This window comes from Schistocerca serialis, chromosome 2, assembly GCF_023864345.2.
Source record: "Schistocerca serialis cubense isolate TAMUIC-IGC-003099 chromosome 2, iqSchSeri2.2, whole genome shotgun sequence".
In the NCBI taxonomy this organism is placed as follows: domain Eukaryota; kingdom Metazoa; phylum Arthropoda; class Insecta; order Orthoptera; family Acrididae; genus Schistocerca; species Schistocerca serialis.
Window position 1 is genome coordinate 693,702,355 of NC_064639.1, and position 17,109 is coordinate 693,719,463.

Here is a 17,109-nt window from a genome sequence, read left to right on the forward strand (position 1 = left end):
ATTCGAGTGCGGCTTAGATTCGAGTAAATACTAGTATCTATGGTAATTGCAGTGGAAGTTACTATAGCTCCATTTGGACAAGCTATGTTGACATGTATTTATCTGTAATTAACATAGCTATGACATGAGACTGTATGCTATTTAATGAGGACTGTCTTATAAGTAATCTGAGTGAAAATAGAATTATGAAATATTAACTGGTTCTAGAACCAGGCAAATTACAGATTGTGCTGGTCACATCATATGCATGTAAGGCTCTAACAAATCAGTATGCCATACACCATGATGGGTGAGCTAAACACCCTGTAAAATCATTAAAATTATGAAATAAAATTCCTAGTGGTGAAAGAGAGATATTTAAACATACAGGATTGGAAAAATGCAAAGAAAAATCATTGTAATATTTAGCTATCACTTACCTATTATATCTTAAATGTGCACCTATTATATACTTGTTAGATACTAATTAGATTGAGAGGTATATTCACGTATGTATTACACACAAACACTGTCACTTGCCACTTGTTTCAATCATTTAGAGTTAAAAATCATGTAGCACAGCGCTACTGAATGCCCATCAAGGACATCCACACATAATTTCACATTGTGCTAGCAAATTTGTTTACTTTTTGAAAGTTCTGAACTATCTTATTCTGTCTTGTCAGATAGGATCTATTGGCAATAATGTTTTTTTTTTATCATGATTAAGAAATGTGATACTGATTTTGTAGTCTGCTTTGATTGTGTGTAAAAAATATAAATTTATTTTTCATTATATAAAAAGGGTTATTATAACAAATGAGAGAATTATCTTTTAAGAAACAAGTTAGTGAACATAAGCTTTTGTTTTTCATGTGTGAACATGCTGTATTTCTGACATATACTTGTGAAACAGAAACTACACAACTACCCACTTAAGGAAGGAAGGGAGCTTAGGGTTTATCACTCCATCAATAATGAGGTCATTAAAGGCTACCTGCTTATTGTCATATTACTGGGTAAAGATCTCACTGAAACTGTCTTCAATAAAAATTGTGCAGTGTGTTTCAAAGAGCACAGTTGTTCCAAATAAATCTATAACTACAAGCTCAGACTAAAAGAAAGTTCTGCTTTTAAGAAATCTTTTCAGTATTTGTGATTCAAATATTTTAACCTGTACACTAGAACATGAACATACACTGATGACGTACTCTACAACAGAGGACTAGTAAATATTAAAAAAAAACAGATAGATTAATCTGCACACTGGACTCGCATTCGGGAGGACAACAGTTCAATCCTACGTCCAGCCATCCTGATTTGGTTTTCTGTGATTTCCCTAAATCGCTCCAGGCAAATGCCGGGATGGTTCCTTTGAAAGGGCGCGGCTAACTTCCTTCCCCATCCTTCCCTAATCTGATGAGACTGATGATCTTGCTGTTTGGTCTCTTCCCCCAAACAACCCAACCCAACCCATTAATCTGCAGAGAGAGTGGGTGAATGAGAGAGAGAGAGAGAGCTCCAAGTTGGTGAATACTAGTGTATCTGAACACTGTTATTATGTCGTTAAACTTTATATCATTGATTCAAACTGAACTTGTAGCACAGAGATTAAGAGAGTGGAATAGTACTCAGGATCAGCAGGGTTCATAATACCATTTGACTGTTGAGATTTAGGATGCCCACTGCTTCTGTAAATCACTTTAGGAAAATGCCACAGTGGTTCCTCAGTCAAGGTCTTGACTCATTTTCTGAACCTGTACCTGTCCAGTCCTGGCTTGCACTCCACATCCAATGACCTTAACACTGAAAAGAGTTTTAGCACAACCACTTCTGCCATCCTTCCTTCATTTACAAGCAATTTTAATAAAATATACTCACACTACAGATATCGTAGAGAACCACACTTTGTATTCTTATTAAGACAATCAGTATCTATATTAAAACCAAAGAATTCTGACAACAATGTAGAGTTGTGTCCTGCTGCACTCTAGCAGCAATCGCTTTAGTACGAATGGGAATCCATTACAAGCAGTGCTGGGAACTTTCATTCTATCAACAGTTATTTCTGGTTCTGGTCCATCTACATCTACATCTACATCTACATACATACTCCGCAATCCACCATACAGTGCATGGCAGAGTGTACCTCGTACCACAACTAGCATATTCTCTCCCTGTTCCACTCCCAAACAGAACGAGGGAAAAATGACTGCCTATATGCCTCTGTATAAGTCCTAATCTCTCTTATGTTATGTTTGTGGTCTTTCCGCGAAATATAAGTTGGCAGCAGTAAAATTGTACTTCAGTCAGCCTCAAATGCTGGTTCTCTAAATTTCCTCAGTAGCGATTCATGAAAAGGACGCCTCCTTTCCTCCAGAGACTCCCACCCGAGTTCCCGAAGCATTTCCGTAACACTCGCATGATGATCAAACCTACCAGTAACAAATCTAGCAGCCCCCCTCTGAATTGCTTCTATGTCCTCCCTCAATCCAACCTGATAGGGATCCCAAGCGCTTGAGCAGTACTCAAGAATAGCTTGTATTAGTGTGTTGTAAGTGGTCTCCCTTACAGATGAACCACATCTTCCCAAAATTCTACCAATGAACCGAAGACAACTATCTGCCTTCCCCACAACTGCCATTACACGCTTGTCCCACTTCATATCGCTCTGCAATGTTACGCCCAAATATTTAATCGATGTGACTGTGTCAAGAGCTACACTACTAATAGAGTATTCAAACATTATGGGATTCTTTTTCCTATTCATCTGCATTAATTTACATTTATCTATATTTAGAGTTAGCTGCCATTCTTTACACCAGTCACAAATCCTGTCCAAGTCATCTTGCATCCTCCTACAGTCACTCAACAATGACACCTTTCCGTACACCACAGCATTGTCAGCAAACAGCCACACATTGCTATCCACCCTATCCAAAAGATCATTTATGTAGATAGAAAACAATAGTGGACCTACCACACTTCCCTGGGGCACTCCAGATGATACCCTCACCTCCGATGAACACTCACCATCGAGGACAACGTACTGGGTTCTATTACTTCAGAAGTCTTTGAGCCACTCACATATTTGGGAACCAATCCCATATACTCGTACCTTAGTTAGGAGTCTGCAGTGGGGCACTGAGTCAAACGCTTTCCGGAAGTAAAGAAATTGCCATCCGTCTGATACCCTTCATCCATGGTTCGCAAGATATCATGTGAAAAAAGGGTGAGTTGCGTTTCAAAGGAGCGATGCTTTCTAAAGCCATGCTGATGCATGGACAGCAACTTCTTTGTCCCAAGGAAGTGATATTTATCAGTACGTAAGTTTTATCACTGCTGAAATGAATGATCATTAATCTGCTGCATCCCCTCAGAGGACAATAAACTCCAGTTTTAACCAAATGGTTAATGGCATCACTCACCTTCAATAAATGTAGAAAAGCTCCATATACTGTCTTCTGTTGATCTAATAACAGCACATCAATACCTTCAAAGTGAATGGAATCTTGATAAACAACAAGCCGGAAGTCGAAAACATTTTGAATGATCATTTTTTAAATGTTGTAGAGAAAGTGTTCATTAGAAGAAGCAAGGCAGTTAATGGAAGAGGCCTTACCCACACTATTTGATACAATTGAAATTCCACCCATCTCTCCTTCTGAAATTAGGGAGATAATAAACTCTCTCAAGAATAAAAGCTCACATGGAATTGATTGCATTTCCAGCAGCTTGTTCCCAAGAAATAAGTGGGATTCTTAGCCACATATGTAATAGCTCTCTGAAGCAGGGTATTTTCCCAGATAGACTGAAGTATGCCATTGTTAAACCACTGCATAAAAAAGGGGATACGTCTGATGTCAACAACTACTGCCCAATCTCTCTTCTGACTGCCTTATCCAACATTCTTGAAAAAGTAATGTATTGTAGAGTAGCTTCACACCTTTGTAAAAATAAAGTTTTAACAAAATGTCAGTTCGGTTTCCAGAAGGGTTTATCAATGGAAAATGCTATATATACTTTCACTAATGAAATATTTAATGCTCTGAGTAACCGGAAGTCACCCGTTGGGACTTTTTGAGATCTGTCAAAGGCTTTTGATTGTGTAAATCATGGAATACTTCTAGATAAGCTCAAGTACTGTGGTATGAATGGGACAGTGCTCAAATGGTTTAAATCATACCTAACTGGAAGAGTGCAGAAAGTTGAAATAAGCAGTTCACATAATATGCAAAAAACTGGTGAGTTCTCAAACTGGGGAAAAATCAAGAATGGGCTGCCGCAATGTTCGGTCTTGTGTCCTCTGCTGTTCTTAATGTATATTAATGACTTGCCATTCTATATTCACGAAGATGCAAAGCTGGTACTTTTTGCAGATGATACAAGTATAGCTATCACACCCAACAGACAAGAATTAACTGGTGAAATTGTAAACGATGTTTTTCAGAAAATCATTAAGTGGTTCCCTGCAAATGGGCTCTCATTAAATTTTGACAAAACACAGTATATACAGTTCCACACAGTAAATGGAATGACACCATTAATAAATATAGACTTCAATCAGAAATCGGTAGCTATGGTAGAATATTCAAAATTTCTAGGTGTATGCATTTGATGAGGGGTTGAACTGGAAAAAACACACCGAGGATCTGCTGAAATGTTTGAGTTCAGCTACTTATGCTATTAGGGTCATCGCAAATTTTGGCGATATACATCTGAGTAAATTAGCTTACCATGCCTAGTTTCATTCTCTGCTTTCGTATGGCATCATATTCTGGGGTAACTCATCATTGAGTAAAAGAGTGTTCATTGCACAAAAGCGTGTAATCAGAATAATTGCTGGAGCTCATCCAAGATCATCCTGCAGACACTTATTTAAAGAGTTAGAGATCTTCACTGTAGCCTCACAATATAGCTGTAGTAACACGATTCACATTTCCGTCGCACTTCACCTAGTGTACACCGAGAACTGTCTGCTAGGTATGCCCGATGTGAACTGACTGGGCACGGCCCGTGCTGCCTGAGTTGTTGTTGTTGTTCCACCGGCATACCTCCCGGTCCCCCGCCTGCAAGGTATAGAGCCGGCGGCCATTGCGGCGCAGGACCACCGCCGGTATCCAACGTGGATTGTGACCAAACCCACGTGCCCAGACCGACATACCCGGTGGAAAGCCGGGTACCCCATTTTGCGAAGACTGGTGAGGACCAGGGCAGAGGAGATGCAGCAGAGTCCTAGGTTGGTGCCCATTGAGGAGCTCTGCCGGGCTGCGTTCTCCCATTGGCGTGGTCCAGTATGCCGTCAGGAAAAACGTCAATGCCTCCTCCACAGCAAATTCGTGCACATACTTTTTCATCTGCGTCTTAAATGTGTGCACCATGTGCTCGGCTTCCCCATTCGATTGTGGATGAAAGGGGGGAGAGCAAACGTGCCGAATACCAAAGCACCTACAAAAATCCTGGAAGGTCTGCGAAATAATCTGAGGTCCATTGTCCGATAACAGGGTGACTGGCAGACCTTCCACAGAAAAGATTTTTGCTGGTGCCTGGATTGCAACTTCTGAAGCGGTTGAGGAGCAGCGAACCACATATGGGAATCGGGAATAAGCATCAATGACAATGAGCCAATAGCCATTGAGAAACGGGCCCACAAAATCCATGTGAACACATTCCCATGCCTGGGTTGCAGGCGGCCATGAAGAGAATGCTGACCTGGGAGACGCCTGTTGGCTTGCACACTGGGAACAGGTGGCCACCAAGTGCTCAATTTCTCTGTCAATACCGGGCCAGTACACATGTCTGCAAGCCAATGTTTTAGTACGGGAAACACCCAGTGCCCCTCATGTAATAACGTGAGGACCTCCCTTCGCAAACTTGCAGGAACAAGCACGTGAGGAGCTGTATCATTGGTAGCCAGAAGGAGAACTCCTTCCAAGACTGAGAGGTGGTCTCGTAGAACAAATTAATTACGAAGAGTGTCCGAGACCTGACCTGGAGATTGGGACGACCACCCCTGCTGAACGAGGCAAACTACTTGCCAGAGAACTGGGTCAGCTGCTGTTTCCCTGGTGACTCTAGAACTAGTGATCGGGAAGCCATCAACTGCTTGGTGGGACGTCACATCCAAATGAAAACACATAATCTCCTCCCGATCGAACTTTGGATCCGGGCCCACCGGAAGATGGGAAAGAGCGTCGGCATTGGCATGCTGTCCAGTAGGGCAAAAATGAATGTCATAATGGTACTTAGTGAGGAACAAGGCCCAGCTCTGCAGTCTGTGGGCTGCCCTATCCAGAATCTGAGAGGCAGGGCCAAATAACGATATTAATGGCTTATGGTCAGTGATTAACTGAAACTTCGTGCCATACAAGAAAGGGTGAAACTTGGTAACAGCGTAGACAATGGCCAAAGCCTCTTTTTCCACCTGGGAGTAATGGGCCTGTGTGGGACTAAGAGTTTTAGACGCCAACGCCAGTGGCTGCTCGGAGCCATCTGTGTTGCGATGGGCCAGGACCGCCCCCACCCCATACTGCGAAGCGTCTGTAGCCAGGACCAATGGCTTATTGGGGTCAAAAGTAACCAAACAAGGCGCTGATGTGAGGAGGCCCTTCAACGAGGTGAACGCTTGCTCACATGCAGGCGACCAATCAAAAGGAACACCCTTGCGCAGAAGGCAGTACAGGGGGTGGGCTATGGTGGAAGCCCTGGGAATGAACCAGTGGTAATAGGCAATCTTACCTAAAAAAGCTTGTAACTCTTTCAGCGAAGCGGGCCACAGAAGGTCGACGATACCTTGGACCAAACTTCCTAGTGGCTGAACGCCTTGCCACGAGATGGTGTAGCCCACATACTCAATGGACGGTTGTAAGAAGTTCGACTTACACAGGTTGCAACGCAGGCCCACGGACCTGAATTTGAGAAAGATGGTTCAAAGGTTGTGCAAGTGTTCCTTCGTGCTGCAGCCTGTGACAATTATGTTGTCCAGGTAATTAATACAATGAGGGATTGTCGACGTGATGTGCTCAAGATAACGCTGAAATATTGCCGGGGCACTGGATATTCCGAAGGCCAACTGCAGGTATTGCTAAAGGCCAAATGGGGTGTTGACGACCGCCAGCTGTTTGAAGTCCTCATCAAGTGGTATCTGATGATAAGCCTCCAAAAGATCGATTTTCGAAAAATATTGGTCTCCTGCCATGGCGGAGAACAATTCATCAGAACAAGGCAAGGGATAGGTGTCCACCACCAATTGGGAATTAATGGTGGCCTTGAAATCGCCACAGAGACATAATGTTCCTGAGGACTTCCTGACAATAACGAGGGGCAAAGCCCACTCACTAGAATAAATGGGAATAACGACCCCGAGGGCTGTCAGCTGGTCTAGCTCTGCTTTTATCTGAGGGCGGAGAGCCAAGGGGATCTGCCTCACGTGTAGAAAATGCGGGCGAGCCGACGCCTTCAACGTCAAGTGAGCTTCAAAGTCTGAAACACGCCCCAGGCCCTCCTCAAAGATATCCTTAAAGTCAGAGATCAAATATTCCAATGATTGATAGGGAACGTCTTCGGAGACCAACTGTATGGTGTCTGCGATAGAAAAACCGAAAGCTTGAAAGGCATCCAACCCAAAAAGGTTAGCGAAGCTCGCATCACTGACAACAATAAAAGTTGTGACTGATTTGTAAGTAATGTCGGTAGTGAATTGACACAGTGGGGGAATGAACTGTTTACCATAACCGCGTAGACGCCGGTAAACTGGCGCCAATGGGGGCGATCCAAGGTCGGAATAAGTTTGTGCATTCAACAACGAAACTGCCGCGCCCGTATCTACTTGCAGTTGTAACCGGCGCGACCGAACCGACACCCCGATAAAGAGTTTGCGTGCCGATGCGTCGGGAGCCTGGCCCGATGAAACTTCCTGAATGTCAACGTCCATGTCCACTGTACGTGCTTCCTTCGATTCTTTTGAGGCTGAGCAGCAAACTTTAGCAATGTGACCCGTTTTATTACATTTTCGACAAATGGCCCAACGCTGGGGGCACTCTGACCGATCATGATGTGTATAGCACGACGCACAGGACGGCAACAGGGGCCGGCGGCCGGAATTTTGTTTACACGCCGTGCGGGAGCGGCCGTAACGGCCGGACTGTACCGCTCGCTCGTCGTCGACCCCGGACACAGTGGACGCGGCCGCGCCGCCCTGAACCTCCGCGACGTCGCACCACGCTTCCAGCTGTTGACCTGCTGCATGAGAGACTTCATACAATTGAGCAATGGACAGGACTTCCTCGAGGGAAGGGTCTTCTAACTGCAGGGCCCGTTGCCGGACCTCCCTATCAGGGGCCGAACGAACAATGACGTCGCGTACCATAACGTGGGCATACAACTCTCGCGACTGCTCCGTGACAAAATGACACTTGCGACTAAGACCGTGCAGGTTAGCAGCCCACGCCCGGTAAGACTGATGGAGCTGTTTCTTGCATTGATAGAACTCGACCCTAGCCACCACAACATGCGTGCGGTGGTGAGAATATGAAGACAGCAATGAACACAATGCGTCAAAAGACTAGGACGAGGGTTCCTGCAATGGTGCTAGCTGCCACAAAACTTGATACAGTGATGGAGATATCCAAGACAAGAAAAAAGAAAAGAGCACGACGTACCTCCGCATCGGCAACATGAAACGCCTGGAAATGCTGCTGAAGGTGATGTTCATATGCGTCCCAATCCTCTGCAGTTTCGTCATACGGGGGAAAGGAAGGAGGGAATGGCACTGGAGCAGACTGCGTGGAAAGCAACTCCGGAAGCACTTGTTTCATGGTTGCCATAAGCTCCGTCTGCTGTTCAACCAAAACCCACACTAAATCCTCCAAGCCATGGATAAGCTGCGAAACCGGAACAACGACACAACATGCGAATGAACGATCCTAGTCGTCGCCAGTTGTGTAGTAACACGCTTCACGTTTTTGTCGCACTTCACCTAGTGCAGACCGGGAACTGTCTGCTAGTGTGAACTGACTGGGCATGGCCCGTTGCTGCCTGAGTTGTTTCCACCGGCAGAGGGTGCGGCCGAATTTTCGCGTGTCCTCTGGTGGACAGGACTTTACTTGCGGCAGTTACTGTCCATGACACGCCATGCCGATCTTTCTGGTGGCTACTGCAATAGCCTATATATTCACTTATGAAATTTGTTATTAGCAATCCAAACAAATTCAAAAGTAATAACAGTGTACATGGCTACAACACTAGGAGAAAGGATGATCTGCACTACTCAAGGTTAAATCTAACTTTGGCTCAGAAGGGGGTAAATTATGCTGCCACAAAAGTCTTTGGTCACTTACCTAATAGCATCAAAAGTCTGACAGATAGCCATATAGCATTTAAAAGGAAATTAAAAGAATTTCTTAATGGCAACTCCTTCTCATTAGATGAACTTTTGGATACAGTAAGTGGGTAATTTCCCCAACCCACACACAAAAAAAATTAAAGATATTAAGTGTCATGTAATATTTGTGTAATGTAATATCTTTTATAGACACCTTTTATTAACCTGACATGTTCCACGTCATTACGAAGTGTCGTATTCATGATCTATGGGACAAGTACTAATCTAATCTAATGTATACTGTTATTGTTGTATCCCAGGTGTGGTTCAGCCATAATGTTATGTCGTAGCAACATACATCAATAAAGGCAATTATTCATCATTGGCCCACTTGATTAACTGACCTTGCACCTCACTGCATTTGATATTTTTAAAAAATTATGCAAATTTTATGAACAATTAGTTGTTTTCCATAACTGCTGAGTGGTGATTTCTTGGGATTCTGTCTTTTGATCGGGGTTTCTTGCATTTATATGAATATTCCCCAGCTCTAATTAACCTTGACATCAACAAAACATCAAACTCTTCCGCCTCTCTGACATGAATTTGTCAAAGTATATGTTTGTCCAAAGTAACATTTCCAAAAACTGATGTAACACTGGCACCACCAGACTAACTGCTAAATAGAAAACCAATGAATCTTAAGCTTTCAGAACCAGGACCAACTTATAATTTTGCTGAAGTAGACAACAAAAGGCATCCAGGATGCCAGACTTTAGGGTAAATATTATGTCATCACTGTGACAAAATACAAAATGTGCAAGCATATCTGTTAGTTCATCATAAAAACTCCCAGTATTAATTCTACTGTTTCTTGTACGTCTTGTGTATGTTAACATCTTGACTCTACGTGCAGGTAATTATACAATATTTAATTTCATTATCTGCTATAAGCATAACCACTTTCTGCTTTGTGTATTAAATTTTAATATAAATATGTGGTTAATGTCACATATGCTTAGCAAATGTGATGTTATAATATTTCAGTATCAAATATGGATCGTGAATTTCCTCTAAGTCTTCGGTTTAAGAAACCTGTGGTAATGGCTACAGGACTATGCATACACAAGGGGGAATTTTGCATTCTCCCCTTATGGAGCTGCATCTGTGCTGGTCGTACTCTATGAAGGTTCCAGGGGCAAAACAGCCAGCCAAATACAACACGCTTTACAGCTGCCATGGGACTGTGTAATTACAAGGATTGGTTTCAGAGACATCCATCGCCACTTAAGGGTGAGCTACTATATACACTAATATATATTTTATTAACTCTTCTTTATTTTTACTTTTGCTGAAAATGTCTTTATTTAAAACAGTGAAAATTTAATTTAATTTCATAGATTAGTCATAGACAAGTACTTTAACTGCCCTGTAAACAAATCAGAGGCTATGTCATTCATCATATAAGTTATGTACTAAAATCCACAATAGTTAAGCTAACAGGAAAAGAGTAGCACATGACACAAACTAAATCATTATTTCTGTGACTCCTTAGGTCTAGCTGTGGCACTTGACTATTGAATCAACTCTTTTGTCATGATATTTACTAAATTATTCTTAGCAGCAACAGAAAACAGAGTAACTAAAATAAACTATCAGAAACAGGTGTGTTAATTTAAGTAGGCACTATATGATCCACAGTGGAGACCTGTTTAGTGGCTCAACTATTAAAGAATTAACAGAATTCATTATATCACTGAAAATCACGAATTGTTGAGGTCATAAAGGTGAACCAGTAATACCTCACTAAACATCATAATAGAGTCATTGTTTATGATTCTGTTGTGCAGTACCTTTTTCTGTGATCTGTACTTAACTGATCAATATATTTTATCATAATAGGTTAACATTTTATCTCTATAGACAGATAAACCATCGCCTGTTAGTTTCACAACTAAATAACAGCAGGTCATTGGGTCTAAAAAAATTGTCAGTGGCTGTTGCATTACCTCTTCAGTACAGCAATGTAGGAAAAGACAGATTGCTACTTACAGTAAAAGAAGGCATGACAAGTTGCAGGCAGGCACAATTGGAAGACACTCATATATAGTTTTTGGCCATAGCCTTCATCAGTAAAACACACACACACACACACACACACACACACACACACACAAAAAAAAAAAAAAAAAAAAAAAAAAACCCCACATCCACACAAACCTCCAGATTGCTGCTTGCATCCCATATTGCTGCTTGCAATCCCCAGCCCCTCCAGATTACTGCTCGCACCCCACGTGATGTTGCATTCTGGCCCAAGATGCTGGAGCTGGTGGTTGTGTGTGTGTGAGGTGTGCTTGCTTGTGTGATATATCTGTGTGTGTGTGTGTGTGTGTGTGTGTGTGTGTGTGTGTGTGTCTTTTACTGATGAAGGCTATGGTCGAAAGCCATATGTGAGTGTCTTTTAATTGTGCCTGTCTGCAAGTTGTTGAATTGTTCAACAAATATCTTGATAAAAAGGCAGTACTCATTATTGGAAACAGTAGTTTCAATTCACAAGAAAGGGAACAGGGAAGAAGGTCACAGGTTGATTGTCTTTAGTTAGTGGTATGAAAGACTTTTACCAAAATTCTCATTAATTGTTTAGAAGATAAAGAAAACATTAGAATTTAGTTAGGAAGGAAAATCTTGATTTTAAAACTGAGTGTAGTATGATGAAAATTTTCAAGTTTCAAATACAACTAAACAAGAAAAGCAATAACTATGGGTTACCACTTTGTCTAGGATTTATTAAATTATATGAAAATTTGACTTCGTTGTAATAAAAACTGTGCTAACTGCCTTGAGAAATGAAGCCTACATTATCAGTTTCTCAGTTAATGTCTGTAATGAGGCTACAACTGCACTTTGACAACATGAAAAGATTGGGAGGAATGAAATGTGTTAGCAAAAAATTGATGAGCTCGATAAAGGACGCATGAGAGTAGGGGTAAATATTATTTACACCAAGATGAAAATGTTGTATAACCAGTCCACTGAAAGGAAGACAGTCTAGGTTAGCAGTGATTTTGTTGGATAAGTTAATGAAAATTTGTATGTTTAGAACAATTGAAAATGAAATTCAAATAGACAGTGAAAGTAATAAACAGTAGAGCGCAACTCGATTTGAATTGATTTCAGGACTGTAGGTCATATCTGAAAATAGGTATCTGGTATGCCAAACAGAAAACAGCATTTCAGGTGCAATGAGAAGGCACAGATGACATGATAATGGGTTCCAAATCAATGAATAAATTAAAGAAGAGGTTGAGAATGTGAGTCTGGCCATTATCGAATTGCAATGCAGATGAAATGATGAAATGTTCAGATACACTGACAGAAGATAAATTAATAAAATATATCTTTGCATTCTTCATAACAATAAATGACCTAATGGAAGACAGGTGTACAAAATTAGGAAATAAATTGAATATATCTGTAAGCATAAAGCCAAAATTGACAATTTGTGGAGAAGTTTAGAAGAGACTTTTCTATGGGAGTGTGTAAAAATTGGCTCAAAGAAGGGTATAACAGTGAAGATTTTATGAAAGAGAGTTTTCAGACAGTGAGAGATACAGGAAAACCAGACATTTCTTGAAGACTGGTAAGCCAAATAGATGGATTCCTATGAGCTTGACAGGTACTAGATGAAAACATAGCCATTGGAGGTAGTTACCTAATATCAGATATCAGAATATTTATCATTCCTGTTACAAAGAACATAGTGTATGAACAAGTCATTTCAATTTCACCAGCTTTATAGATGAAATTGTTGTCATCAGTACCGCATATTTGAAATTTTTCACTTTTCAAACAAACTTTCATCACAATACAAAAAGTGTGAGTGAAAGAATCAGGACTGATGGTGTTGCAGCATAGTTGTGTAGAAACATAATTGTATAGTGTTCTACAAGTAATACAAAACATATGACACTCAGCAGCACAGAAATAAAACAATAAGACATATAATAAATATGAAAATGGAAAGTCTTGAAAGGGATACAAATAATGCAGGAAGTAAAAATAAATACTCAGTATGTAACTGAGGTACTGTGCAGTCAGTAGGAATATAGACACTACTGCAAGTGTTGTTCAGCTGCAATGTCCCATCTGACTACTTCATCCAGTCATTGCAGCTTTTCTAGGGTCAGGGGTTGTTTGGTTGGAGAGGGTGAGAAGGAGGAAGGAAGAGTGGAGGGAAAGAGAAGGGTGGAGAGGAGGGTGGCTCAGGACTGAGAGGGAGAGGCTACATGAGAATAGGGTAGGTATGTGCCACTGGTGAGCTCACATTAGTACAGGTACAGGGAATTGCATATAGCATACAAATACATTGTGTGGCACACACAACTTGCCATGCCTGCACCATGGCAAGCAGTCCAGTGCCACATTCTTACCCTATTCTCTTGCTCCTTTTCCCTCCTATCCTGTGTCACATTCCTTTCAATTCCAAACAACACAGGCCCCCACCTCAGTTGTGCTGCAGTGTCAGGCCAGTAAAACTTCATGGCAGATTAAAACTGTGTACTGGACAGTTTTAATGAAAATAAGTATGTAAATTTTGGAATACATATCCTTAAAGCATCTAGGTAAACATTTTTCTAAATAAACGCTCTTCTGTGTAAATTATGTAATTGCTGAGAAATAACTTAATAGTTTGCTTTCAAATTTAGTGTGGTTGGCTGTCAGATGTTTTATATCATTAGGTAAGTAAAAAAATATTTTGGAAGCAGCATTGTTCATCTTTTTCTATCCTGAAGTCAATTTAACAAAGTATGATGAATATCATTCTTCTTGTTTGTTGTAATTATAGCTTGAATAAAATAACTTTGTGATTTTTGTAAATATTATTTACACTAAAAAGTAACAGTGACTTACCCCAATTTATTTAACAAATTGAGCCACGTTGCAGAATTCTCCTTGGTGCAGTGCAAGCTGTTTTAAGTAAACAATCTAATAAAATGACCTTTCCTTCATGGGGGACCACAGTCATGTAGAATCTAATCAAAGTCCAGGTTGTGCAGTGTCAGAGCTCCATCAGTAACTAACAAGAGTCTGAAGAATAGACACATGTAAACTAAGTCCATAAAAAGAACCAAACCAACAGACTGAGTGGTGTGCAGTTTCACTGATCAAATTACAACTGGCCCTGTGCTGTCTTATATGCAGAATTCATCAGAGAATGCTCCTGGTAACAAGTGTCATCCGAGTAGTGGTACCACAACAAACAACAATAATGTTGCACCAGCTAACTGGTTTCCACAGTGACATCAGACAGCACCACTACAAGCCCTCCCCCAGGAGCACCACTGTGAAAGTCTGTGGCAGGTTGAGGCTCAATGGAAGTAGCATGAGCCACCTTGGGACTGGAGGATTCACTGGGGCAGGTGAAGCCAGGAGCTGCTGAACGGGATGGTGGAGATGAAATTAATTTTGATGGCACCACAGAAGCCTGTGGGCAGAGACCACAATACACGTCATGGATCTATGTTGGAAGGAAGCTGTCCACAGATCCAGGTTGGGTGGCATCCAAGTTCATGGGCCACACTGAAGTGTTCACCCTGAAGGGGAAGGCCTCATTGATGACATGTGCCAGGGCCAGCCACAGCAAGTCCAAGAGTGTGGTGAGGGCAACCATAAATCAGCTCCGCCAGACTGCAGCTTTCAATCAGGGTGGCAATATAAGTTGCCAGAATATTGCAGATGGTGTTAGGTGCAATATTGGGCAGTTCTTGTAGAGCTGGGTCTTTAATATGTGGATTAAGTGTTCCATGCGATTGTTGGAGGCTGAATGAAAGGGCATGGTACGGGGGTGCTGAATTCTGTTATAAGCACTAAACAGTTCAAAGTCATGAGAGGTGAACACCATCCTGTTATCTAAACCCAAAGAGCATTAGATGCCTTCAGTGGCAAAGATTTTTTCCAAGGACATGACTGTAGCAGTATAAGTGACCTGGGGCAAATGGATCACTAAAGGGAAGTGAGAAGAGGAATAAATCACAACCAACTACACTAGAGCCACAAAACGGATCAGTAAAATATAAGTGGATATCCTCCGATGGCTCCATTGTGTCACACTGGGGGGAGAACTGCTGGAGATGTGCAACTTGATGGGCCTGACACCCAAAACATTATCAGACAAAATCAGAATGTCAGAGTCTATATTGTGCTAGAATGCTTTACCACACCAAACTTTTCATCTGGGACGTGTCCAGATGTGCATTGTGCAGCATGCACAGCACCCACAACTGAAAGTGAAGAATCCAGATGTGGCAGTAGTCCTTATATAAGACCCAGTTGTAGTTAATTTCACCATGGCCAATAGGGACAACATTCGGAGCCAGTAGTCCAACCCTTCATGTGGCACAAAGTGAGGAAGGCAGCATAATGTTGGTTCCTTGCATGTAGCAACTGTGGCATTGTGTGATATTAAGGAAAAAGCCAAAATAGCCAAATCCAGATCTGAATCAAGTTGAAAATACAATTATTCAAGTTGGTCAAAAGCTGAATACAGTCTCGTGGTGAACTGCAAGAGCACATCCATGTTAGCATGCAATGTCTCTTCCTGGTAGTGGATAGAATAGTGAAAATTCAACAAGAACATTGCCTAGTGCTGGAGGCTCAGTCTGGAAAGCAATGCTTAGGTCCAAAGATAGTGAGCAATGGTTGATGGACCATGAAAGTTCATCTTGATGTAGATTTCTGTCAATAAAATAATAATTTAAATTTCAGGGCTGGGTAGATGATACTGAGGGCCTCCCTTTCTGTTTGAGAGAAGCATTGCTGGAATGTGGATAAGGTCTTAGGAGCAATGCAGTAGGGTGCTCTGTGCCATAAAGATATTTATGGGACAGAATTTCACCTATGCCATGGGGGGGATTCATTAATCACTACTGCCAGCAACAGACTAGGGGTATATATTGTGAATACAGCTCCCACTTAGGCAATCTTCCAAATCCTAGACAGCAAGGTGACAGTTTGAAATGTGTGCCCTGGTGATGTATCTGGTTTGATGTGTAAGAGAGTTCAGTTAGGTTTGTAATTAGATAATCATGATGATTGATCTTATGCAGAAACACTCGTAGGTCTTTTTCATTCATGGGTGACTGCATGTTACTGATGCCCATGATATAATTTTCCTTTGGTTTTAGTACATTGACCAAGAGTTTGAACCCCAAATATGTCAAGGATGGTTGCATCTGAGTACTTCTGCACCTAGCCTCTGGAACAAGAGTTTGAATTGTGAAGATGGTTCTCAGGAGTTACACCTCTAAACAAGATGTCTTTCCCTATAAACATTGTCCATTTTGGTGTCAACTACCACAAGATAATTTACTGGATGAGTGACCTGGTAGCACGTGAGAAAAACTGAAAGTGTTCCTAGCAAAGGCACATGTTGGTGTCCATAGGCCCAGATGTTTCTTTCAGCTACCTGCAAGGGCTGTGACACGAAACTTAAGTAAGTGGGTTGGTTTAGCAAGGACACCAAAGAATCTGTCTCAAGAAGTATCTTTACTGAGTGTTTGCTTATGAACACATCTACATTTTCTGGGCTGCACACTGAGAAGTCAGCACATTCTTAGATTTATCATTCACTTGGTTTACTTCCACAGGTTGGGGCACATTCGTTGCAGAGCTGCTGAAATATACTTTTTACAAGCATCCTTTTTAATTATGTTTGACGTCTTCTGAAAGCTTCTCCTTCTGATAATTTTATGAAAATATGACTGTGGATTTCCTTTCCTCCATTTCAATTGTAAATGCAGGCAGCCGAC

General features: G+C 41.5%; 1 protein-coding gene across 3 annotated transcripts in view; it reads left to right on the plus strand.

Annotated features, from left to right (window-relative positions):
* LOC126457836 (mucin-2-like) overlaps nucleotides 1-17,109 on the plus strand; it is a 103,152-nt gene that overhangs the window by 48,181 nt on the left and 37,862 nt on the right. For 2 of the 3 annotated variants that reach the window (XM_050094468.1, XM_050094467.1), the window contains exon 3: nucleotides 10,415-10,594. In XM_050094468.1, coding sequence (XP_049950425.1) covers nucleotides 10,415-10,594 — 180 coding nt within the window. Of the gene's footprint in view, nucleotides 1-10,348; nucleotides 10,595-17,109 lie in introns of all 3 variants that reach the window. The other variant, XM_050094469.1, reaches the window with a different exon arrangement.